The sequence below is a fragment of the Grus americana genome, chromosome 12, assembly GCF_028858705.1.
Source record: "Grus americana isolate bGruAme1 chromosome 12, bGruAme1.mat, whole genome shotgun sequence".
NCBI classification, from domain to species: domain Eukaryota; kingdom Metazoa; phylum Chordata; class Aves; order Gruiformes; family Gruidae; genus Grus; species Grus americana.
The window spans coordinates 17,976,232-18,002,531 of record NC_072863.1 but is presented as its reverse complement, the minus strand read 5'-3'; the positions used below and the strand labels follow the sequence as shown (position 1 = coordinate 18,002,531).

General features: G+C 41.9%; 1 protein-coding gene across 7 annotated transcripts in view; it reads left to right on the top strand.

Moving 5' to 3' along the window:
* Window positions 1-26,300, top strand: part of TENM1 (teneurin transmembrane protein 1) — a 736,058-nt gene extending 709,758 nt beyond the window's left edge. For all 7 annotated transcript variants that reach the window (XM_054839650.1, XM_054839648.1, XM_054839649.1 and 4 more), the window contains 7 exons: window positions 3,675-3,847; window positions 6,172-6,407; window positions 12,359-12,655; window positions 16,736-17,123; window positions 17,799-19,019; window positions 19,509-19,651; window positions 21,048-26,300. In XM_054839650.1, the coding sequence (XP_054695625.1) occupies window positions 3,675-3,847; window positions 6,172-6,407; window positions 12,359-12,655; window positions 16,736-17,123; window positions 17,799-19,019; window positions 19,509-19,651; window positions 21,048-21,806 (3,217 nt within the window). In that variant the 3' untranslated portion in view covers window positions 21,807-26,300. The remainder of the gene's footprint in view (window positions 1-3,674; window positions 3,848-6,171; window positions 6,408-12,358; window positions 12,656-16,735; window positions 17,124-17,798; window positions 19,020-19,508; window positions 19,652-21,047) is intronic.

Sequence of the window (26,300 nt, the reverse complement as noted above, 5' to 3'; positions counted from 1 at the left end):
TCAGAAAGCTTTTACGGTAGCTCCAAGTCATGCCTATTACCTCTTAAAATGCTCAACACCGTGCATTGTTGCAGGGCCTTGATTGTTAGAGCATGTTAGAGCAGATGATTATTTTTAGTCATGTACTTCTCAATCTCAGTATTCTTGCTCTGTCCCATTGACATTGAGTGTAAACCATTTCACACAATTATTGCTTGTGCCGGTTGTCTTCTGGCAAGTTGTTGGTTAAAGTATGGCTCAAGCAGAGTAAGATCTTTTAAAGGACTTCACCTGCTTGCAAGTGCCTCCCATTGTACGTAATACCGATTTCTTCACAAAGAGCTACTTGTGCCTTGGAACGATTCATATGATGTATATGATTAACACAAAGAAATTTGGCTAAATTAAACAGTTCGTCATGCTTTCACAGCTTTAACTGCAGGCTAGGTAACACCATCCTCACTGATGCTTCGAGTTGTCCGCCGTGCACTTCTGCCAGTCTAGATCAGTCAGTAGAATCTAACAGAATTACAGTTGTTAGCATGACAAAAACAACAGCAGAATTCAACAGTGAAGCCGCGTCATTAATATTTATGTTCTGTCCAATATTTTTCAAATTCCTGAATGGCAGATGCACAGGATGTCACCCAATCCGCAGCAGTCAGAGGAGCAGTTGGCTGTAATCAGCGCAGTGCTGAGTAGATGTGCTTTCAGGAGGTGCTGCTCACCTTCTGCCATGAATAGACCATGGGGCGTGATGGTCCTTAGTCATCCTTTACCCAGACATTATTTTCCAGGCAGGTCGCATTCTGAACTGACACCCGATTTCAGTTTGAAAATTAGATTTTTTTTTGAGAGGTTACTTATATGTGAAATGCCTCTGAGTCCTATATGAACATAGTATTGGAGCTAAGAGAATTATTTTATGAGCAACTTTCAAATTGCTTGGAATCATCTTCTCTGTTTAAGCTAGATTTGCATTTGCATCCACAAGTTCAACCCATGGCACTGTCAAGCTGAAATAGGGATGAGTTTGTTTAACAACACAATACTTGGGAATATGAGCAAAGATAATGAACCGTTCAGAACATCTACCTATATGTCAGATTCACTCACAGAGGGAAATTATTAAGAGGTAGAAAACCACCTACAAAAGTACTTGTCATCCATCTACTCTGATCTGATGGAATGGAAGCACTGAAAGAGCTCTTGCATAAAATTATAGCTAATGTACAATTTTCAGTCATCTAGATTTTTTTTAATATTGTATCATTAAAGCTGTAAAAGGGGAGGGGAAGCACTGGGCCTCTATTAAATCAAGGACAAGAAAACACCTGCAAGAAACAGCGCTCTCTGAAAAAATTAATTAGACCGCTTTCCCTTCGAAATGATATGACTCTTAACTGTGCTAGACATAGAAATGCGAACGGATTGCGAAGCTATATCCCCAAGTGTGCATTTCAAATACTGGTGAGCACTTCCTCATGTAAGTACTGAAATCAGTGCAATTATTTGCATGATTAAATGGTCACCAACATGATTAACAGCAGCATAACTGGGCCCCAAATTAACATTAAGAAATATGTCGTGATTCTGCCCCTATTAGTATGGGTAGGACATTGCTCTGCAGGAATTGAGTCCCAGTGTGCTCCTGTTCATCATGTGGAAGGTGGCAGAAGCCCTCCTCGGAGGGTTGGGTTTCTTGGAGCAATCTGGAATTAAAACAACCCTTTAGATGGTCATGCTGTGCAGTCGTTACCAAGACGCTAATCTGCATGTTCTCCTTGAAGTTAGTAGGACCATCTACATGAGTAAGAGTCCATTGGCATGTGCTCTAGTCTCATTATAATTCAATACTGTATCTGGCCAGCCATCCGGTAACGGTTTAACCCATTTTCAGCTACACAGGGAGTTTTGTGTCTGATCATCAGCACTGTCAGGAGCAAAACTGGATCCTCACCAGAGGTGAATCCTGAGTCTTGCACACAAGTACATTCCAATAAACTGGCTGCATTTACGCCATAAAATTGCATGATTTGGGGATTTTTCTGTGGTACAGTAGAAAATCCAAATAACCTAGCAAGCTGTCATATCTGTTCGATCAAGCAGTAAATGAAATATATAACTGCCCAATGTCCATGGATTTTTCTAATGATGAAAAGTAGTGATCTGAGTCAGTTTTAATCGCTGGGTGTGGCACCCAGTCAATTTGCACAGAACCAGCATGAGGGTGGAATGTAAATAAGTTGTGTGATGTATGTGAGGGCAGCAGGAGGTGAAAGAGAGAGAGAGATTACATTGCATTTAACATTTGATTCATTTATTTGTCAAAAAACACAAGATGGTCACTAGTTCATTCTCCAGTGTTTCATTTGAAAAGAACAGCTGCTCTATTTTTCTTTTTTATACTGGGGAGAAGAGAAAAATTCCTGATTTTTTTTTTTTCACCAGCACTTCTTATGACATATAGATTTTGTCTGACTAATTAGGGGGAAATAAAGTTCGTAAGGAAATGATGCCAACAGATTAAAGTGAAGGACATAGCCAGATTGTCCGCTGATGTGAATTGGAAGAGCTCCATTGAAGGCAGCGGAGCTTTACCGGTTGATATACCAGCTGAGGATACATTTTGTGAATGAGGGGAGACAGTTAATAAAACATAGAAACTTAATTATACTTTCCTACCTGCACAAATAGGCTTCTGTTTTATGAACATGAGTTGTTTTCACTCATGCAAATACATCTGCAGTATCAGTGAGGTGTCTTAGATGAATAAAAACATGTTAGTATCAATAAGGTTTATAAGATGGAAGGCATTAATATGAAACAGTATCAAGCACCGAGCAATGTTGTGCGTTGTTTTCCATGTGAACCATCAGAAAGAACAAATACATCTGTAGAACTGAAAAGACCCATTAGAAACACTGCTTCAGAGCTTTTGAATTAATTATTGACTTTTTCATAACATGGCCCAATTCACATAAAGTACCTTAAGCAAAAAGAATTTCTTTAGCACTGATGAAATTTGGGTGAACTAAAATGTGGTGCTCTAGATTCTGGTGCCGTTACTTGTGATGAGAAGTTCCTGCTGATTTGAGTAGGCCCATGGGAAACGTAACACAAGAGTAAAAACCATGTAGGCAACTTAATCGCTGCAGATTTCAATCTAATTTTATCGCTATTGTTACGCTTTAGGTCCCCTTTTTAAATTCACCATTCGTATCGTGCACTTCACACATCAGCAACAAAAGGCAGTTTTTGAGTGGCGCAGAATCGAAGAATGGGTTTTATTTAAACTTACGGGTAAGAAAAACGCCTTTTTGGGGGTGAGTTGGTTGCCTGAGCGCCGAGTGACCTCCAGCGGCCGCCCTTCTCTATCACATCCCTGCGGGTCAGACCCCGACCGTCCCTGCACAGCGCTGAAACCTCTGCCAGAAGCTCAGTGATACAGGTAGCATCTCATGCTATTCCCAGCTGTATTTTATCCAGCACCACTGAAAAAGAGGCTAAGCAGGAATTCGGATTAGAGAATTGAATGCATTTGGAGTGAATAAATGGACCAATTCTTACCTTTTTACTTATTGCACACTGTTGACAATGCTTCCTGCTTTTTTCCCTTTTTTTTTTTTTTTTTAGGAGTATCTACAAGACAACAGTGATGTATTTTCATGGCTCTGTAACGTCATGTCTTGCAGGTATGACTCCGATGGCCATCTGACCAACGCGACCTTCCCGACCGGGGAAGTCAGCAGTTTCCACAGCGATGTTGAAAAACTGACACGAGTGGAACTTGATACTTCAAACAGAGAGAATGTGATCACAGCCACAAACTTCTCAGCTACCTCTACAATATATACTTTAAAACAAGGTAATTAAAGCATTTATGTTATTTCTTCCCTTATTACATTTCAAACCCTAGGCATTATTGCATTCTTAACTGTTTGCCAAAAAAAAGACATTAGAATTAGTTCATTTGTTTCTTCATTGCTTCAGTACAAATAGCTAGATGCTACTTACAATTCTCCTGGGGTACCAGTTAGAAACAAACCACAAGTGAATTCTTTTCCTCCTGGAAGAGTCTCATGCATAGATTCTAGTTATTGAAATCTCTCATGTGTCCAGGCTTTACGTGCTACTTTCTGCTTCAGTATCTGGAGGACTTAGACTGACCTATAATACACTGAGCTTTGTTATTCTGAGAAGTACTGCCCAGGAGAATGATACGCTCCCCTGACGTTTTAGCACTGAAATACTTTGTTTGGCCAATGCTGTGAATTGTTGCTGGTAGTGCTGTGTCCTGGTGACAGCGCTTGTAGGAAGGAGGAAGGCATGGCCCACCTCCACTGGTGACTGCCTTGGGGGTGAGATTCTGACTCAACCCCTGTAGACTCCACGGTATTTCCCTGGCAATATCATATCTCTCAAGAAGAATTTACTCTCTGCATAATGGAAGCGCCCCAGTGTCCTCCTCCAGATTTTGCAGATTCATCACCAAAGTTCTGGGTTTATATGGTTTAATTGATCTGGGTTTTTTTTCTCCTTGTTGATTTTTTCATTGTCAGTGGATTGTTCAGGCTGAGAGAGCAGGTGCTGGGAAATAGCTCTCTGATTTCCTTCCAGGTCTGCTATAGAAAAGCTTTGTAACTCTGAGCAAATCACAGAGCTTTTCTTCCTCTCATCTTTTGATCTATAAAAAAAAAATGGGAACAACTCACCTCACAAGATACTTACTCATTCCTCTTCACTATTGCATTGCAGACACAGCACTGAATAAGTGGAAATAATTATATTGTTGTATTGCCTGTTAGGCTTTGTCCAAGTGACCCCATCTGCTCTCTGCATCATCATCATCTGACTGCCTGATTGTATGTCTGTGCTTAACTCTGAAACTCCTTAAAGTTGGTATGTTATCAAATTCTGTCTCAGGAAAGTGCTAGTGCACTGTGGGCAGTGCCAGAAACCAATGGCAATAGTTATTGTTATACCTATCATATTTATGATTTCATATAATTTGCATATTTCCATATCTCTGTGAAACTATCACAAAGCACCCTGTGAACAACCAATCAGACATGGTATCCTTACATCAGAGTCACAAAGTCCTTTTAATGTAAGGCCTATTACTTTCACTTTCTGACATGCCCAACTATTTTCCACATATTCACATCTCAAGAGCTGCACCAGTTAGTTACTTCCGTGTTGACCATCTTAAAAAAAAGGATGTTTTTCATAGTCCCTAGCTGGTGTGAATTCAATTGCACTTTAAGGGTGAGACGTTGGCTTTGTCTCTTAGCTCTGAACACTCCGGCTCGTGATGGAGTTGCCCCCATCAGCTGAGCCACAGTCACCTCCCATGTCCGTATCCCCAGCCTGGCCAAGTGCAAGGCGATGCGGCACAGCTCTGCCACGGTGGAGGAATTACAGTGCCCGGGCAAGAGGAAGAGAGCGGGCAGTGGCCATATGCCTTCGCATCCTTTCAGTGGAGACCTGCTCTGCACCCACCGTGTGCTTCTGGCAGTTTTGGGGAGGGGGAGGAAGCTGTGGTCATCCCACCTGCCCTCAACAGCCCGCTGCGGCACAGTCCTGAGCCTCTGGAGCTGCTCGCTGCGCCACGGTTGCTGACCCATTCATTTTTCAGCCAACAACCCCTTCCCAGTGGGTCTCCTGCACCAGGCTTCAGGCTCGTGGCTGACCGTGCCTCTACCAGGGGCAGGGTCCTGCTGCTAATGGGGAAGAGGAGGAGGTTTGTGTGATGGTACAGGGAAATGGGACGAAGGGAGACTGGCCATCATCCGAGACATTTTGAAAACAGCTTTCGTGTTTGACCTCAGGTACTCATTGCAGTCGTTCAAGCAGCACGCTATCCTGTTAACAGATCCCAATGTGCTAAAATCATCAGGTGGTCAAAACCCACCCTACGGGTTTACTTACTTTCAAGACAAAAGCAAAAACTCTTTATTCCTGCTGCAGGAAATCTTCGCAATGGAAATCATCAGCCCAAATGTAATGAAAAGCTTTTTAGACATGGGAAGGCCTGGAGGTTACAGGTTGCAAAATCACACTGCGGTTGGTGTACGTTCAGCTGTCCGTAACCCAGGGACAAAGAAAGCCCCGTTGCACCTAACATTTGCCTCGTAAAGCTGGAGATCTGAACTTTTCTCTGTTCTGTTTTTGGTTGTTGTTTTCTGACAGATAACACGCAGAATATCTACCGGGTCAGCCCAGATGGGTCCCTGAGAGTCACCTTTGCCAGTGGAATGGAAATCACGCTTAACACGGAGCCACACATTCTAGCAGGGGTTGTCAGCCCCACTTTGGGGAAGTGCAATATCTCCCTTCCTGGAGAGCATAACTCAAATCTCATTGAGTGGAGGCAAAGGAGGGAGCAGACCAAAGGCAATATCTCCACGTTTGAGAGAAGGCTAAGGGTAAGGCTTCCTCTTGTGTAAAGTGCAGTGTTCCCTTTGAAAGCCATTGAACGAAAATGATGTTGAAATGTTCTACTTTGTAAGAAGAGCAATGGAAAGTTTGTATCAATGGTGGGCCCCAGCTATGAATTTCAAAATCAGACTCCTCCGACAGTCACAGGGATGTTTGATCTCTGTTTGATTTTGGTTGTGAGACTTGACCTCAAGTCATAATTACTTTTTTTTCCTTCCTCTTCTTTTTCAACTAAGAACTTAATTACGGCTTTGGAAGAAGCTGTGAGCAAAGGACAATGCGTAGTTACTCTGGCACAGCAGCAGAGTTGGAGCCATATTCTGCCTCTCTCAGATCTACCGATTCTCTTTTTTTCTGGGGGAAATAGCAGTGCCAGCCTCTGCCTGGGGCAGAGGGTCTCGCAGGGCACACCTTGGGTGTCCCGGCCAGCGCGTCTCCTGCAATCCAGAGTGATGCAGAGCCTCCCTGCGTATCCAGAACGGCTCTGTATTCTGCCCTCTATGCTCTCAAACCCCCTCGCTCCCTCTGGCTGGGTTACACTGTGGCTCTAATAAAGAATTACTTTAACATTGCATCCATGGTTTATTTTTATCTGTTAGGAGAACTCACAGATTACAATGACAGATGGTCAACATTCAGCATTTAATTAGGTACCACTAAGGCTCAAAGAGACTGCTACCTTGCAGAACAGGTTTTTTACAAATTCTGTTCTGTTTTTCACATGAATACCCCTTAAAATGCCTGTACCGGTAGTACAACTGGGAATTTTTGCCTTAAAAATATGGCGTTGTTAACTTCTGGATAGGCATTATCTCTGAAGGTACATCTGTTAGGTCTGAAAATATAGCGATGGTTATTAAAATCTCTGGATTGTCTTTTGGTTATGAGATACTGTATGTTTTTTAAAAGTGTATCATCTGTTTGATTTTCAACTGCTTTGATCAATCAAAAATGCAAGACTTGGATGATCTGGCGAGACTGGCAACTGCACGTGAAACACCTGTTTGAAAGGACATCTTTCAGATTTCACAGTCACAGTTACTTGATTAGGTTCTCGCAAGTGGGGAAAAGCTTCGTTTAGTCTTTCTTGCCCATTTTCTGGCTGCCTCCTTTCCAGCATAGTGTGAGTCCTCATAGCCCTGTCTGGGGAGGCAGCTGAACTTAGCACAGTCACCAACTTGTGTTAAGGTGGCAGGATCCAAACTATGGCCTCCATGGCTCACGTTATTTTGTGCTTAAATAACTGTGTGGCACATTTTTCTTTAAGCATCTTTCGTAATAAAACCTGAAATGGAAAGGATGTAGTCAGTCATCTATTCTGCTTACATTGCCAGGGCCAAGTTGTTCATGACAGTTATAGTTAATAGAAGTACTTCGTCCTGCACAGTTTTCCTATTATGCAGTTTATATTTTCTGTTGTTGAAATTGATTGCAGGTTCTTTTAACTCGTTTTCACTTGCTTCTGCACGATCCTTAATATTGCCTGGGAGGAAAGGAAAGGGAGGAAATTCACAAATTGGTCAGGATTAAATGGATTCTGGCTGGAGGCAGAAAATGTTCATTGAAATACTGCAACGCTGAAGCTATCCAGAGCTCGACTGATTGACCCGCCTCTGGACCAGTCTGTTGGTGTATAGAACCACTCGTGTACTCCTCCTTCCCCTCCTTCGCCTTCATCCAGTGAGAGGATGGAAGGTGAAGTGTAAGAATGATTTCGATGTGCTGCTGTCATATATTCTCTGTCCTTCCCAAAGTATCCACTAGCATCACAACAGCTGACCATTGCGTTGCTATTTCTGTAAATTGTGTGTTTTTGTACCTACCCAAGATCGAGGGGGCTTATGGATTGTCCCTGCCTACTTAGAAGGACAAGTCAGCTACCTGTTCTACAATGTTTTCCCCTCCCTTGAATGTACTGAGCTCTAGGACCATCTGTCTGAGGGCTGTCGGGGCAAGGCTGGAGGAAACCTGGTGGGATAGCACATTTCACGGGGATTTGGTAGTGGAAAGGAGGAGAAATATTCTGCGCATAGGATACACCGTGTGAATAGACACAAGAGAAAGGGACAAATGGGCTTTCGAGGCTGTCACTGCCAATAAGAAGGACTTTGGAGGATGGGTGAAATATATGGGTCCTGGAGTTCAGCTGTAGCACTGAGAAGTTTGCGTGGGATGCTGATGGAGTGGGGAGTCAGTGGAGGTGGAAGGAGCTGGAACAGCACAGCTGGCGAGGACGGCAAAGGAGCAGCAGAATTTACCCAGAGACAGCTATCTTTCTTTGGTGATTAAAGGAAATATGCAGGACAGCAGGAGCAAAAATGCCATCAGATAGTGTGGTGGAAGCAGTACACCAAATAATTAAAGGGATTTAGGGCTTACTGTTGACAGATCCTTGAGTACTGCTGGGGAAAAAAAAAAGTAGCATCATTAGAAGCCCTTACGCTGAATAAGGTTCTGGTGAGACCTTCTGAAAACTTCTAGTTTCAAACTTCTTCATATTTTAAAAAGAAAGTTTTTAAACACTTAATATGCCATGACTGGCATAATAGGAAGCGTGTTAGAAAGCTTGCAATGTAGGGCAGAAAGAACTATGCTGAACTTTGAAAATATATGTAAAGAAAAGCTCTGGGGATTGGACCGGTTCTCAATGGAAATGAACAGACTTGCAGGAGCCCTCAGTTAAAGAGAAAAAACCAGCACAATGGGAGAGTTTTCTGAGAAGAAAAAAAAAAAAAGCATAGAAATGAGATTTAAAGATATTACTTAGCGATCAGGCCTGATACCATCATTGAAACAAACGGCTTTGAGTGTTAAGAGGTATAAATTAGAAGGCAGGTAACTGGGGATGAGGTAAAGGATGACCTAGTTGAGAAGAAGAAAGCTTTTCCTTCTTTGCCTGGTCCTAACATTTTTAATACTTAATTGCAATTTGCAACCATCTTGAAAGCATGTCACTCTATTAGTGTTATTTCTGATTTTGGAAGGAGGCCATGGGTAGCACGTTCTGAATAATGCTGTAAAGGGTCTGTTTTAAAAAGTGCAAATTTTGCACGGTGCAAGTTCCCTGCTCTAGAAATAGAGCAGAAGCAAGGAAGTTAACTGAAATGTTAGAACAGACATCTAGCTTTATCTCAGTATCTAAATCAATGTGGGAAACGAATTAATCACAGGTTTCCCTTAAGTGCAGGACTGCCTGCCCTGGTGCTTCCTGAAAGTATATAAAACAGTCTGTAGGCATGTATGCATTTTATATTAATAATAAATCTATGTACAATCAGGCATTTTAGCATCAATCTTCATCTAGCAAGACTTCTTTTTTATCAATTGAACTGCTATTTTAATTGACTTCTAAAAATGAAGCAAAGGCTGTTGTTAAAACCAATGAGCATGATGCATAGTAATATACTGATTGGAATGCAGCTCTGTTCCCTCCTGTCTTTTGCATAACTTACAGGAACTTGGCATTGGATGCAGTCCAGGTTTTATAACTGAATATCTATGAAATTGAAAATTGAATGCTTGGACAGTCTTACTTATTTTTTGCCTTTTCTTTTTTTTTTTTTTGTTAAAAACAAAAAAGGAAGTATCTCACTGGCCTCAATTCAAAAGTCCTGCAGATGCAGGCTTTGACAGCTATGTTTCTTATTGCATTTAGCAAATGATCTCCCTTGATTTACCAGTCTTACAGCAAGTTCTACTGATAGGACCAAATCCTCTGCCAGTGTGTATCAGTTTACGTTGACTCAAATCAAAACGTAGACAAGGAAATAATACAATCATCTCATCTGATTTACATGTGGTAGACAGTTCAGGTTTGAGAATGAAAGTCAAGAGAAGTGCACATTTATGCAATTATTTACACTGCAAAATTTCTAGCTATAAAACTAATGGAAGTAGAGTCAACAACTTTAAAAATATATAATAAATATATCTTTTTATGCACTGCTAACATTATTATTGAACTTAGCTGAATTTTTCTCCCTCTTTTCATCAGCTGAAATTCTGACCTGACGTTGCTTTCAGAAACGAGTTTCCCCGGGATGTGAAATCAGCTTTTCAGTGACACCGTTGAAATGAGGCCTGCTACTCATGTATCATCCTGTCTTGCCTTGAGACGGCTGTTAAATTTAACTTTAATCTAATCTAAGAAAGTAAACAAATGAGACATAAAGTGGGGACTATAAGGGAAATAATGGCATACACCCAACCTTATTTTAGCTCTGTGAGCTTTCAAATGCTGCCGCTATCCACTTTGCCGCTAATTCTGCCTCTGTTTGGTTTTCATTCTTATTTGTTGTATCGTTCCTGAAATTTAGATTGCAAGCAATTTGTATTTGAGACTTCCCGTTCTCCTAACTGCATTCTACAATATAATAATAATAGCAATAAGAATATTAAATATGTACATAGATAGTAAATGAATATGAGCCAGGGTACATCCCCTCCTTCCTTTTCAGTTATTTTACCACCAAGAGGGTTTGTTTTCAGAAATTGCAAGAAGTTTGCAAAGAAATATATTGCAATAAACTTAATCCATCAGACTGTATACAAGCAAATATAGTTGAACCAAGCATCACATTTTACTCGGGCTCCTTAACTATCATTAGAGCATAAATTGTAATAGTTACAGCAGTCTACAGGGGTATATAGGTATTTTACAGCTATTGTAAATGAACACTATTAAAGTTAGACATGTGTGTATATAAAACCCCAGGAATGGTAGTTGAAGAAAGAACACCTGCTTCTTCTAGATTTTCAAATTAATTTGTATCTAAAAAAAGAAAAGGGAAAGAAAAAAACGTTCTTTCTAATCACTACCACCATATGATCCCAGCTTGAATTATCAAACAGGTATTCTTAACCATTTACTTCGCGGCCGTGCCTCCAGGTCTCGGGGAGGAGCAAGCGCTGTGCTGTGCACTGGGCTAACACCTGCACCGACATCGTCTCTGCTGTAAGGAATTTATTAATTGGGACAGACTACTGCAAGTGATTAGATAAAATGCAGCAGATTAATACGAGCGCATTGAGCATTGATCTGAAAAAGACAAGTCAATGAACAATGTCTTATGGTTCCCTAAATTATCTCTCGGGTTTAAACGGAGTTTAATAGTGATTGCCCAGTGACTGAATGATGTAAGGAGGCAGCTGATGAAAGCGCTGGATAAATACATTTTGTCTTCATGCATCTGGCTCAGCTTTGAACTTGATTTCAAACTGAGAGTTGGGCTGTCCCTCAGCGTTTTCCCGTTGGCCCATAAACGTTGGCAGATCGCAGCACGTCACTCCCTTAGTCTGTCGGACACGGTGAGTTTAACAAATGCTGCAGGTCCCAGACGTGGTGAGGGAGCTGCAACAAGGAGTATGGCTGGCACCAGGCACCGCTCCCGCTGGCTTTCACGAGCTCTGGGAGCGGGGTGGTTTTATGAAGAGGTACGAGGACGGTGGTGAGCAGGGCACCCGGGAGCTGCGAGCACAGCTCTTGCCTTTGCGGCATCAGCGTGCGACCTGGCGTGGGCTGTCCCAGCGCAGCAGCTGACTGTCAGCGTTCACTGAGCTTCAGAGAGAGAATGTGAGATGATAGGGTGTCTTTGTTAATTTGTGGGCTTAATTGCACACCTTTGGCTGGAATCGAAAAGTCGATCCACAGAGGGATGAAAGAAGAAAAACTTAGGAAAAGGTGAGGGTTGAGCACATGGAAATAGGAAGCATCCTCTAATGCAAAGTATAACAACACTGCATGGAAGCAGCATTTTGTTTCTTGGTCCTCCTGTTTCTCATACGAGTATTTTTCTATTTTCTTGTCTTTAATAAGGCCTAAATTCTCCATCATAATGTTAAGCCATTGCACATTTTGATTAGAGCTGCCACAGAAACGGCCGTGTTGTGTGTGATTCAGATGCGTCGTTTTCTTACCTTCCTGTATCTTTGTGTTTAGGCCCACAACAGAAACCTGCTTTCCATTGATTTCGATCATGTAACCAGAACCGGAAAGATTTATGATGATCATCGAAAATTCACTCTTCGGATTATGTATGACCAGACAGGACGTCCAATTTTATGGTCGCCCATCAGCAAGTACAATGAGGTCAATATCACTTACTCGCATTCTGGATTAGTCACCTATATCCAAAGAGGAACCTGGACTGAGAAAATGGAGTATGATCCAAGTGGGAACATAATTTCCAGAACATGGGCAGATGGTAAAATATGGAGTTACACATATTTAGAAAAGGTAAATCATTTAAAAAGTGGATTGTTGTACCAAGGCAAAAATATTTGTTTCGATATAGATATTATGTTGTGAACTGGGCTATAATGCTGTCTCTTGCAAGAGTATTTAAGACTTTTTAAACAGAAAATGCATAAAAACGTCTCTGGACATGCTTAGGCCTACATGTCACCAGTTCAAACCTGCCATGGTTTAGTTCTGAAGAAAGTTATGAGCACCTCAGATTCATTTAACTGCTAAGTAGAAATGTCGTCTTGGTCTCAGTCCAAGTTCAAGTGAAGAAAGGACACTCGCTGCTGAAAAACATGTTGCCACCCTGTATAACATGGTCAAAAATATAACAGTCACTGAAAAGGAACTGTTTCCTCCCCACAAACGCAGCTTTTTTAAGGCAAAACTGTGAGGCAGTGAGTACCAGCTTGCACCTACTCAGTGCTGTGCTGTAAAAAAGAGACTGATCCTGTGAGGAGAAAGATGACTTCAGTATTTATGAGAGCTATTTGGGGGGGGAAATAGTCATATGGAATGAGTTACTGCTCTGCTTTTATAGTGACTTGGTGTCTAAATCGCCAGAGTATTGTAATTTTCATTTATGTCCCTAGATAATGGTCACAAGATGGGGGAATAGGTGGTGTACAGACTAAGGAAGAGCAGCATCTCATTTATCTGTAGAAGCATCTCATTTGGGATCATGTTGTCTCTCAAAACCAAAAAGCCAATCTGTATTTTTAAAGCTTTCAAAACTCGGTGTGAAATTGTAGTCAGTGTCCTTTGAAACTTTTTTTTTTTTTTTTTTAAAAATAGCAACGTCTTGGACTATCCAATATACCATGGGTTTGCAGAACATTTTCTCTGAACCACAGAGAAAGGCTGGGAGGGGGCAGGTGAGGTAAAACTGATAGGGGGTATTACACGCAGGAAATCCAATCACTTTGAAGTTATTTATATATTTAAAAGTTCCAAATGTGTACTTTTAAGATAAACTTTGCTGTACTTATTTTGAATGTATTTAAGCCTGATCCTCAAAAAACTTAAACCTAACCCAGAGAGAAAAACGATTTAGACTGGAGAATGCATAAAAATGCGATTCCTCCCTTGTCTGCACGCAGTGTGGTTCTTGCACATGTTAACAAGATTGGCAAACCCTAGCAGCTTCAGAAGTTTGGTTCAGATAAATTTGTCAGGGCTTCTTTTGTCTGTGTGCTCTTCTGCAAATTGCAAGTAAACAGACGTTTAGTACAGCTTTCAAATATTTGGGCAACGTGCCTTTTGGAGGAATCTTCTATTTTTTCTTTGGCCCTAATGGACTGTATTTTTGGAAAGATGTATGCTGCTTATCTTTCCAAACCACTTTGTCTCTTCTTAGTTTATGATGAGCTTATAAATAAAGTCATATTTAAAAAAGTTATTCCAGAATTCTGCACAAGTGGCCAAATCCTGATCTTGTAGAAGCAAATGGCAAAAGATTACTGGTTCGGGTAGCAGCAGCTGGGTTACGCTGCAACTTGTCATTAAAATTATTGAAAGTCATACACACTATGGACATAGTCTTCCGGCTATTTAATGTACTTTCATCACTGTTTGTTCCTTGTGCCAAAGAAAGACTAATTCACTGTCAAAATTAGACACTGAGATATCGTTTTGTGGCTCCATTAAAGGCAGTAACTCATTGTGTTAACTGTGTAATGATTGCTAAAGGTTGTCTGAAACCTCGTAAGACCCAATGATTCCTTTTATCAAAAATCAATTATATCATTCGCTTCCAATTCATAGTTATTTAATTCTTCATTTTTTTATCACTTGATGAGTTAATTGTTCATCTTCAAAAATCTCTCCCCCTGCCAAAATCAGCCCAAATAATTTAGGTTTTAAAAAGCACTATGACAGTAGCACTGTAAATATTTTTTTTTACTTATGAGATTCGGTTCCTCTTGTGGTCACTTTGCTCGATTAGTTAACGATGTTACAAAATCTCCTGAATACTCCGAGCTTGCTTGCTTCCAAAATCCTGCCGTTTACCACCAGACAAAACAGATGAGCGGCTGCGCGTGTATGTTGGACAGAAATGACATCTAGTGGTGACGCTCGGCATTTCTGTGTAGTCCCACTGGAGCTCCAAGTAATTGCCCCTGGCTGGTTGTCTCAATATACCACGCGGCATCAATCATTACATGGTTGACCAGGCTCTGGTTGCTTTTATAAAGTGACAGCTTTTTGGATGTTTTTATGAGCTACCCTCTGAAATCCTTTAAGACAATTAGAAGCCAATTTGTGGAAAGAGTTGAAAAATCTATTGTAATATTATTAGGATGAATTGGGAATTAATTTTTTTTTTTCTCTTTATGGTATCTTCTAATAGGCTAGAGAGGATACTGAGTCTCCAACCCTTGTACTGTCTATCCTTTTACTATCCTGGACAAAAGTGGAAAAGCCACAAAGTGCTGTAAAAATGGCACACAGGGGCACTAAAGTTATATTAGAGATGTTTCTGATCTTGTTATTCATACTCTGTCAATGGCAGACAGCTTAAAAACAGGCCTGGGAGCTGGGAGAGTTCAGCCAGTGGTTTACTGCAGATTGGGGACTCTTGACTGAAGGTGAAAACAAAATAAACACTGTGCGTGTTCAAAATGCTTGGCAGACCGGCAATAAAGCGATCGGAAAAAGCTCGGTGTAAAGGTCTGTTGTCACCGGTTGGCAGAGGATAACTTGCGAGCAGCATATGTTGGTGCTCTCTGGCTTGTGTGCGGGTGACAGATGTCTGTCACCGAGGGCAGGAAGAAACACATCTTGGGGGGGCAGGGGGTGCAGAGGGGGTGGCCGAGGCTTAGCCTATCTTTGGTCCTTCGAAGAAGCGCTTGGGTTATTTCTCAGAGCAAAGTGGCTCACGGCCAATGTTACTTAACACATTGCAGGGCTGAGCTCTCGGTGTTTTCTTCCCAGAGAAGATTTTTGAGCTTAGAGGGAAAAAGAGCCTTTTTTTTTTTTCAGATTTCATTCCTGAATGCTCTGTGAAAAAGCAGTCAGACCATTATTCATAAGACTTTGTTTTGCGCGATGTCTCAATCACGCAGCAGCCTGACAAATTTGCTTACGTGCCTGGTGGGTATGGGCTGCGAGCTCAGGACCGTGCAGGGGCAGCGCTCTGTCTCAGCTCAGGCAGAGTGGCCAGGACGTGCAGTGCTCTGGTCCAGGCAAGCCACGTACTGGAGCTGGTGGAAGGCTACAAACTTCTCCTGTGTATTTTCACTCTTTTTTCACTATGCTTGTTTCAACAGTGACTGTTGGGCTTCTACTCTGTGACACTGTGACTTTGCACATGACTGGTGAAAAGGTTTATAGAAGCCAAACTTTAAATTTGCACAGAAAAACGTCTGCCATGCTTGCGCATTCATCTGCCAAGCAAACCAACCAGATTTCATTGACCAGGCACAATTAACCAACACAGGGCAAATATCGAGTACCTGTGCAGAAATTACATTCTTTGTAAACATTAAGAAACAGAGATAGAAGAACACCAAAGCACCTGCAGGCTATTTTCATCCATCTGTAAGCACAGAGATACTGTGACCTCTGGGGCAATGTGCATTTAATAGAAGACGTACAGAAAAAGGGGTAGGTCTGTGCCGGAGATATGCAGAGCGCCAATAAAAGCTAAGCACCTTGTACACACCTTTGAAAGTTTCCCCTGTCCACCTTCCCTAGAAACATCTGCTGGTGCAGATGCTCTGCCTGTGTGTGAGGAAGAGGTTCCCTCTGGTTTTGCTTCCTGGGAGGATGACCTAAATATTTCAAAGCGACATAGCAAGTCAGCATGAGGCTGAAATGCTACTGAGAGCCACATCTGCCTTCCAGTTTGGAGATCCTTACCTCTAGACTTATTATTAATCTCCTCTTGTTTTGTACCACCTTGCTGGCCAGCTCTCCTGGAGCTGAAAGCTTCACTTGGAATCGTACAGACAGTAAGAGCAAACTACAAGCGTGGATGGTTATTTCAGCATTTCCTTAACCTTCAGGCACTTGCTAGATGATTATTTATTTGCTTGATCAGCCACTTACACTACCATTCCTGTTTGATTGCAGTCCGTGATGCTCCTGTTGCACAGCCAGCGCCGCTACATCTTTGAGTATGACCAGTCCGACTACCTGCTCTCAGTCACCATGCCGAGCATGGTGCGCCATGCCTTGCAGACCATGCTGTCCGTTGGGTACTACCGCAACATCTATACCCCTCCGGACAGCAACGCGGCTTTCATACAGGACGTCGCCAGAGACGGACGCCTTCTGCAAACGTTATATCCTGGGACGGGACGCAGGGTCCTTTACAAATACACCAAACAGTCCCGACTTTCCGAGATTCTTTATGATACTACTCAAGTCACGTTCACCTACGAGGAATCTTCTGGGGTTATTAAAACAATACATTTAATGCACGATGGGTTCATCTGTACCATCAGATACAGACAAACAGGTTTGTGTAAAAAACTTGTGCTGAAGTTTTGGGCCTTGATCCTGCACTTACTTGGCATGAAATTCCATTATTTTTATGTCTACAAGTTCTTATATTTTATGTTTCAATAGAAAAATATGCGTGTATATCTCTATGTCTGTGTCCATAGGCATATATAGCTGTCCCATTTGAAATACAGTTTTCTTTTTATTGCTTGGTATGGACTAGCTCTTCTAATGTTTGATTGTTTTTATTCCACTGTGTGGATATTTGCTAAATACTAAATCAAGTTGTTTTATTGTTTGCATTTTCAAGTTTCCCTGTTTATACCATAATATAACATAAATTCAAAGGGGCTGTTTATATGAGGAAGGAAATCACCATGTAAAATAAATTTAGTTTAGAATTATCTTGTAAGTAAATAGAAATCATAATTATGAATAAAATAGCATTTGTTTAAGCAAATGCTAATAAAATAAAAATATTTTGTAGAGCACGCATTAATAACAGTTTGTGAGAGAATAATCTAACATATTCTTAGTTAATGGTATTTTCTGAGACAGTCAAGTAGCAATAAGGCTTGAGGGTATATTTGAGTTCATCGCCTGCCTGTACTAGATCTGTAGGGTAAGGATACTGCTGACATAATTCATTATTCTTCTTGCTTTTCCTCTTGCCCCTATTTGTTTTGGACAGGTCCGCTGATTGGTCGCCAAATCTTCAGGTTTAGTGAAGAAGGGCTTGTAAATGCCAGATTTGACTACAGCTATAACAACTTCCGTGTCACGAGCATGCAAGCCATGATAAACGAGACGCCTCTTCCCATAGATCTGTACCGTTACGTCGATGTTTCTGGCAGAACTGAACAATTTGGAAAATTCAGTGTAATTAATTATGATTTAAACCAAGTTATAACCACCACTGTGATGAAACATACCAAAATTTTTAGTGCCAATGGTCAGGTGATTGAAGTACAATATGAAATTCTCAAGTCTATCGCTTACTGGATGACCATCCAATATGATAATATGGGTCGTATGGTGATCTGTGATATACGCGTAGGTGTAGATGCCAATATAACAAGATATTTTTATGAATATGATGCTGATGGCCAACTTCAAACTGTGTCTGTGAATGATAAAACCCAGTGGCGCTACAGCTATGACCTTAATGGCAACATCAACTTGCTGAGCCATGGAAACAGCGCGCGCCTTACTCCTCTGAGATACGATCTGAGAGATCGCATTACCAGACTTGGAGAAATTCAATATAAAATGGATGAAGATGGTTTTCTCAGGCAAAGAGGCAATGAGATCTTTGAGTACAACTCTAACGGTCTGCTGAACAAAGCATACAACAAAGTGTCTGGCTGGACTGTGCAATACTGTTATGATGGTCTTGGAAGACGAGTTGCAAGCAAATCAAGCCTAGGACAACACTTACAGTTCTTCTATGCTGATCTCTCCAACCCAATAAGAGTTACTCACTTGTACAATCATACTAGCTCAGAAATAACATCCCTGTATTACGATCTTCAAGGTCATCTCATCGCAATGGAATTAAGCAGTGGAGAAGAATATTATGTTGCTTGTGATAACACTGGAACACCTCTAGCTGTGTTTAGCAGTCGGGGCCAAGTCATAAAAGAGATTTTGTACACCCCATACGGAGAGATCTACCACGACACTAATCCAGATTTCCAGGTTATCATTGGTTTTCATGGAGGGCTCTATGATTCTCTTACTAAATTAGTTCATCTGGGTCAGCGGGACTACGATGTCATTGCTGGTCGGTGGACGACACCAAATCATCATATATGGAAACACCTGAATGCTGTCCCGCAACCATTTAATCTCTACTCATTTGAAAATAATTACCCAGTTGGCAGAATCCAAGATGTTGCAAAGTATACAACAGGTAAAAGTAACACATTTCTCATGAAAATACAACTTTTTATCAAATTCTGGTATGGATTCAAGACTCCAGAAATCTTTTGCATACATCCAAAGATACTATTTGGCTCTAATCTTACATATATTAATTTCTTTAACAGGTAGCATCTTACTGAGCTTGATCTGTTTTCTATAGCCTTTATGGTAACCAAGAATATAATTAATAGTTGTTTCTGCTGCTTTTCTAAGTGCTAAAATTAGAGGAAGAATGGAGGCAGCTTAATTTGAATTTTTGCCGTTATAAATAGATAGAAGGTGCACTATTGATTTGAGTATAGCTATGCTTTGTAATCAAATAATTTGTTTGCTACAACAAATGCTGTAACCAGTACTGAAAGCAGATATTGATGTGAAATCGTTATTTCTGCATAGCTGGGATTTCTGCAGACTTACCCTCACTTTTTCTAGGATTTATGATGTGCCTTATTGCCAGCATCCTTTTCTTGTTTCGTAGACATTGGAAGTTGGCTAGAGCTGTTTGGTTTCCAGTTGCACAACGTACTACCTGGATTCCCAAAACCAGAGATAGAAGCTTTGGAGACAACATACGAACTTCTACAGCTTCAAACAAAAACCCAAGAGTGGGATCCTGGAAAGGTTAGCAAAACCTCCGTTCAGCTGCTTCAAATACTAAATTAAGGAATTTTATTAGAAAATATTGGAGACCAAGGAAACAGTGTGACTGTATCTTTCAGCATAATAGGCAAGGCAAATCGTCTAAGTGGAGGAGAGTTTTAAGGAGAAGCTTTTAGCAAGAGTGAAGGAACATTACAGCTGTTTACAGAGAAACTGCCCAAATTTGAGGGGCAGGATAGGCAAAAGGGTAAAAGCGTTTGTGTGAAAATTGGAAAAAAAACTGCAAAAAAATTTGTGGAATTAAAAAATTAACAGATTTTCATCCTTGCTAGCAAAGAAGCCACAAGAGATGCAAAATCACTGAGGGTATAAACAGCTTTACAAGTCTGTACCTCTGCATAATTATTGCAGGAAAACAGAAATGGTACCATGGGTTTGTAGGGGGGAGTCTGTAAAACTCAACCTTGCTCCAGGGCTTGTTTTCAGCAGAGCCATGCGGCAGCTATCAGGGTCCAGCAATCAATGTAACTGCAACAGGACCAACTACCGATATTCTGAGCAGGCGTTCATGTTTTGCATTTGACCACATGAGCATCCGTTAACAAAGAAATACGATTTTGCAAAGATGAGAGAGAAAAGATGCCTTTCCTCTAATGCAGTCAGGAAAAGGAAGTATAAAGTGGTGTGAGTTCACGTTCACAGAGTTCAACACACTTCTTTTCCCGTGCACAAATGACTGCACAAAATGCAGAGGGCTGGACGGTCAGAGCTCATTCCAGATGTAGGAGTGTGTCCATGTAAAATTGGCACTGAGCTATTAAAGAAGCTATTACAAAGGCACAGAAAAGGTGTAGTGATAGATATAGTGTTAAAAGACAAATAGATGGTTGGAGTGAGATTTTTTTTTTTTAGCCTCAATGAGGGAGCAAGATCTACAGATCTGATGTACTTGCCTGGTTCCTGTTGTTCTAGTGTCTTGAGACCTTCACAGCCTGCTTTGCTTAAAGAATGGGCCATAAAAACTGTTACTGCTATGTTACAGAAGACATAGTTAAATGCACAGAGACTAAGCATAGAGTCGTGTGGAAGAGCACAGCTTCGAGTTCAGGTTTCCAGCCATTAGAGTAACAATTCAAGGGGAGAGGAAGAAAAGAAAAGGAAGAATAAATACAAAAATAGCATTTGTGATAAACACATCTTCCATTTGTTTTCTAGAAATTAAAGAGTCCAAGAGACAGGAAGCAGTACCTTAGGCGATTCGAAAGCCTGTGCGTATACCCAGGCTCTGTAGATGTGCACCATTTTTTCCAAATTGAAGAGCCATTCTAAAGCAATTAAGAGATTAGTAGGGTCTGTGAGACACTATAATGAACAGCAAGATGCCTCGCCTGCAAACTATTGGTATTTTCTTTTCCAGACTATCCTTGGTATTCAGTGTGAGCTACAAAAGCAACTCCGAAACTTTATATCCTTGGATCAACTTCCCATGACACCCAGGTACAGTGATGGCAAGTGCTACGAGGGGGTGAAGCAACCGAGATTTGCAGCCATTCCTTCGGTATTTGGAAAAGGCATCAAATTCGCTATAAAGGATGGTATAGTGACAGCTGACATTATAGGCGTGGCTAACGAGGACAGCCGGCGCATTGCTGCCATCCTCAACAACGCTCATTATCTGGAGAACCTGCATTTCACCATAGAGGGCCGAGACACACATTACTTCATCAAGCTGGGGTCTTTGGAAGAAGATTTGGCCCTAATCGGCAACACCGGAGGACGGCGCATCTTGGAGAATGGCGTCAACGTCACAGTGTCACAGATGACTTCTGTGATCAACGGGAGGACTAGACGCTTTGCTGACATCCAGCTCCAGCACGGCGCGCTGTGCTTTAACGTCCGGTATGGAACAACGGTGGAAGAAGAAAAGAACCATGTCTTAGAGATAGCCAGGCAGAGAGCCGTGGCTCAAGCCTGGACTAAGGAGCAGAGACGGCTGCAGGAAGGGGAAGAAGGTATTAGGGCATGGACAGATGGAGAGAAACAGCAGCTTCTAAGCACTGGGAGGGTACAAGGCTACGATGGATATTTTGTTTTATCTGTGGAGCAGTATCTCGAACTTTCTGACAGTGCCAACAATATTCACTTTATGAGACAGAGTGAAATAGGCAGAAGGTAACAAAGAAAATCTCTGCCTTTGCGTCACCAAAGACTGCCTGTTTTTAAACATAAAATGGTTTATTGTATTGGTTTTTCTAGATCAGAACTCTGTATATATAAATATAGAGGAGAAAACATATCCAACTGCCTTTAAATGTGACAGAAGATGGTATTTTAATATTGTTCGTTTAACTCTTCGAGAGACAACAATGACGATTTTTAGTTCTTGTGTGGCAGTATTCAAAAATTTCAGAAGCAGAGTCCTGACAGCTGAGCAGCGCGACCCGTGCGCGAGGTGCCCGGGGTGACGCCACACGTCCCTGCGGGGTAGGGGAGAGCGCAGCGTGCTCTGCCTTCTTCTAAAGAAACACAACTTTTTTGTTGTTGTTTATTTAATAATTCACCAGTTATTTAAAAAGGTTACAGAGCCTGATTCTGCAACCTGTATTCACTGGGCGGTTCTAATCCCAGTGAGATCCCATAAGTTCAAGGGGTTGCATTCAGAAACCAGACTGTGTATGGAAACTTTGTAGTTGCTCACCGACCCCGCACGCGTCATTCCTCACAGCTATGATCTAAGGGATTTTCTAACCCGGGAAACGCGACTTGTATTGGATGCGGCACGTAACGGGCTGTCCCGTATGGCCTTTAGCTTTGCTCGGCCGTAGCCACCTCTCAGCCAGTGATGAACGCCACGTTGCGTCTCCTTTTGACCTGGGGGCCTCTCTCCCAAGGTTTCCCTCGGCACTGGGTTATGCCGGAGTCCGGCAGCACCCACAGATCTCCCTGGCAGGGGGGGTGCAGGGTGGCACCGCACTGCTGGGTGCCCAGGCGCCAGGGGTGGCCAGGGACGGGCTTCGCGAGCGCCGTAGTCAGCAGGAGCCTCTCCTCTGAGATCCGTGTGCTCCGGACTGGGCTTTAACTCAGTGCTTTTGGGACAACCCTCATCACCCAGCCGGGGCAGGGGGGGGCCCACACCGTGAGGTAACAACGAGCCGTGCAGGATCAGTCCTGTCTGTAGCCATTGGGTCAGGACTCGTCTTTTCACAGATCATGCGGAAATTGCAGTGTTGTTGGGTTTAGGCATCGCGTTCTTTTCATCTCAGATTAATAATCCCGTTGTATTACTCATTTCTTTTCGAGTCTGAAGAAGATCGGTTAGTTGGGAGTTGATGAACCTGAGTGTGGATAGTAAATATGTTGATAAACGTAGAACATTTTGGGGATGACTCTTCACTTTTCAGCTCAATATCTAGAGCACATAGAAAAGCATTATATTGCATGGGCAGAAATTTTTATTTCCCAAGGTATCATGCGCTGCTGGCACAGTTATTTCATAGCAGAGTAGGTGATCCTTCTTTCAGCTTGTCATTTTTAAAAGACCTGATTATCGGGAGGTGGGGAGGGCACACGGGGAGGGGGGACGGGTAAGCAGATTTCCTTTACTGACTTTCAGAGGGAGCTAGAAGTCTTGTTATAGAGCCTGTGTATCCGTAACGGTGATGTTATTGCACATTTCTTTCAAAACAGACATAGTAAATATATTGAAACAACTTCTGCTCATATTTACTGAAGCCAACAAAGTGCTTTCTTTGTCTTTCTTCCTTTCGTTCCAGTTTTCTTTTTTTCCCTTGTTTTTGGGCAAGTGGAGCAGACTGTACCAAAGTTAGAGATGAGCCTGACCTGGCACCTGAGACCCGAACCCCCCCAGGGCTTTGGACTCGGGTCTCAGCCTCGCACCATTTGCGTCTCTTTCCAGACCCCTTCCGCTCCCCCCGGGAGCCAGCGCAGCTTTGGGGGTGCAGGATCAGGCTGAGTGAGAGCCTGGCCCCTAAAACCACCCTCTACCCCCCCCGCCCCGCAGTTAGGGGGAACTGTGGACCAAAATCTGCACAATACACATTTTGAATCGGGCTCATCGTTAACTAACGTACGGAATTGGGAGCTGACAACATCCAGGTTTGACAGCTCCGATTTCTGGAATTTTCCATACAATCACGGAGAATTTGAATACCTCCACACCAGCCTAAAAACGGACCTTCAAATCCTTGAGCCTCTAATATGCTTTTAGTCAATGGAAGAATAATTTATGAATTGTATATAGAGAGTGCATTCATAAACGTGATGATGTATTTTATCACTGATCCAAGATGTCAATATTAGAGTCTATTTTACTTATATTTTAAGCAATTATACTTTTTTGCAATTCACTAATGAGGTATCATTTTCAAACTGCTTTAAATATCCATTATAAACAAATATTTGAAGCTATTAGAGTTACCTTGAACTGTGCATTTCTAGTATGTAATACATATTTAGTTAGCTTGTGCCTTTAGTTTCTTAACGTTATATTTGTATTATATGCAGGAAATGCACTTTGTATTACCTACAGCTGTGTTTTTTAATACTGCCTTGATTACTGTTGTTCTCATATTATGCCAAAAGGTCAGAGAGTGAAATGTGTTACAAGTTTGTCGCTGAAAGTAGATTTGGCATTTTCCCAGTTCCTGGGCGCAGTCCTAGGTACATTTTTGAGCGATAGTTCTTAGGAGGATATGGATGTATAAAGAATCACATGACATTACATGTCCCGGTTACAAAACAAAAAAAAAAAAAATGCCTTCATCGTAACAGTTTCAGAAATTAAGGAAACTAAATATAAAATGTCATGTTGAGATGACAGTGCTAAAGAAATGAGTTATTACCGAAGGAGCACTGGAGACTGAAGTCGTAGGTACACATGGGCCAGCCAGCAGTGATTCGTGAGAACTAAGCAAACAAATAGCTTTGGACCATCTCGTTCATGAAGAACCTCAGATGGAGGCAGGGAATATTTCAGTCTCCATTTTTTTTTTTTTCCCTAGTAGTTAGACCAATTTCTCAGTGGGTTTTTTTTGTAGTTTTCCTTTCTGTTTTGGGTTTTGGGTTTTTTTTTTAATTTTGCACTATAGCCTAGAGACCCAAATGAGAAAAAGAAAAATAATGGCTTGGAAATTTTTACTGTTGTTTAGATCAGATAATTTGATGCTAGCATTCTGCACTGCATACAAAGTTCTGAAAGTGGGAAAAAATAAAATAAAATAAAATAAAATAAAATAAAATAAAATAAAATAAAATAAAATAAAATAAAATAATAAAAACCACTATTGCACACTATCCTATAGCAAAGTACCTACCATGAAAAATACATGCTATATTTTTTATGACAGCCAAACAAATAGTGTGTACAAGTAATGTTTCCTTTGCGTTCATATTTATTTAGCAAATCTAGAACATTTCAAGGGTATAAATATATATATATAGATATCTATGTAGAACATAGCCAAATAAATATATATGAGCTGGTCAACGTGCATCTCGGTATACACATCCTAGCTGTTTGGTCTGAGCTCTTTGAGGCCCTCGGTTGTACACTAGCTAGGTAGACACGGCCTCTCTTTTTGGCCGTGAGCGCTCCCGAAGCTCTGGCGTCCCAGCCCCCCCGCACCCCTGCCCGCCGAGCCCCCCGCTCCCCTGCCCGCCGTGCCCCCCCCCGCTCCGCCGGCGCCCCGGGGCCGGGGTGACAGAGCAGCAGCTTTTGCAAGGTGAGCAGCGGCGATGGGCGCTGCGGGAAGCCAAGGCGCAGCTCGGAAGGCGAGCGCGGCGTAGGTGGAGGAGCTCCTGGTGTAGCCGGAGCAAAAAGAGATCGACAGATGCCCGGCAGGGCGTTAGCTTGCTCGGGGGCGTTCGCCGTAGCGCGGCCGGTCCAACGCGGTGACGCTCGCTGGGATCAGGCTGCCACCGACAGCCATGAGGGGGTTTTTTTTCCCTGTCAGATGCTGACTGTTAATTAAACCCATCCTTGATACAAACCATTACCAGGTGGAAAGCGCCCTGACTGTCAGAGGAATCGCTTCTCGGCAGAAACTGGGGACGGTGGAGTCGGACTCGCTGTGGATTTGTCCGGGCATTTGTCACCTGCCATTATTTGTCTAAGGAAATGTGTTTGAGAATTTCCAGTTTTTCCTTAGATCTCGTGGTGGACTTTAGCCTTTTAATAAATGTTAGTATATCAGATCGTGTCCTTGACAGTATTTTACTTGTATGAACCATGATAAAACATTAAAATCTTCATACTCTTCAGGCAGAAGTGTCAATAAACGAGAAAGAGAAGCATAGCATACGATATATGTCAAAGTAACGTTCCTTTTTAGCTTTCTCATCAACAGTAAAAATGTTTACAATGTATGCCAAGATCTTCAGTTTCTGTCTAACACCGGTTAGAGGTTCTGATCTTAACAGAAATTGTGTTATAATGGCCTCAGCCTCGTTGCTAGGAAACAATAGATCCCAATTTTTTTATTCCTGCTCTAACTCCTGTGCTGAATAGTGACTGGATACTGTACAGGTTTATGTTATATGGCTGCAGTTAAATGGTCTGATGCATTTTGCTCTGGGTTTCAGACCAGAAGCATGCATTTTCTACAAGAACATCCCAGCAACGCGCTGTAAATATTAAAAGTTAATATATTAT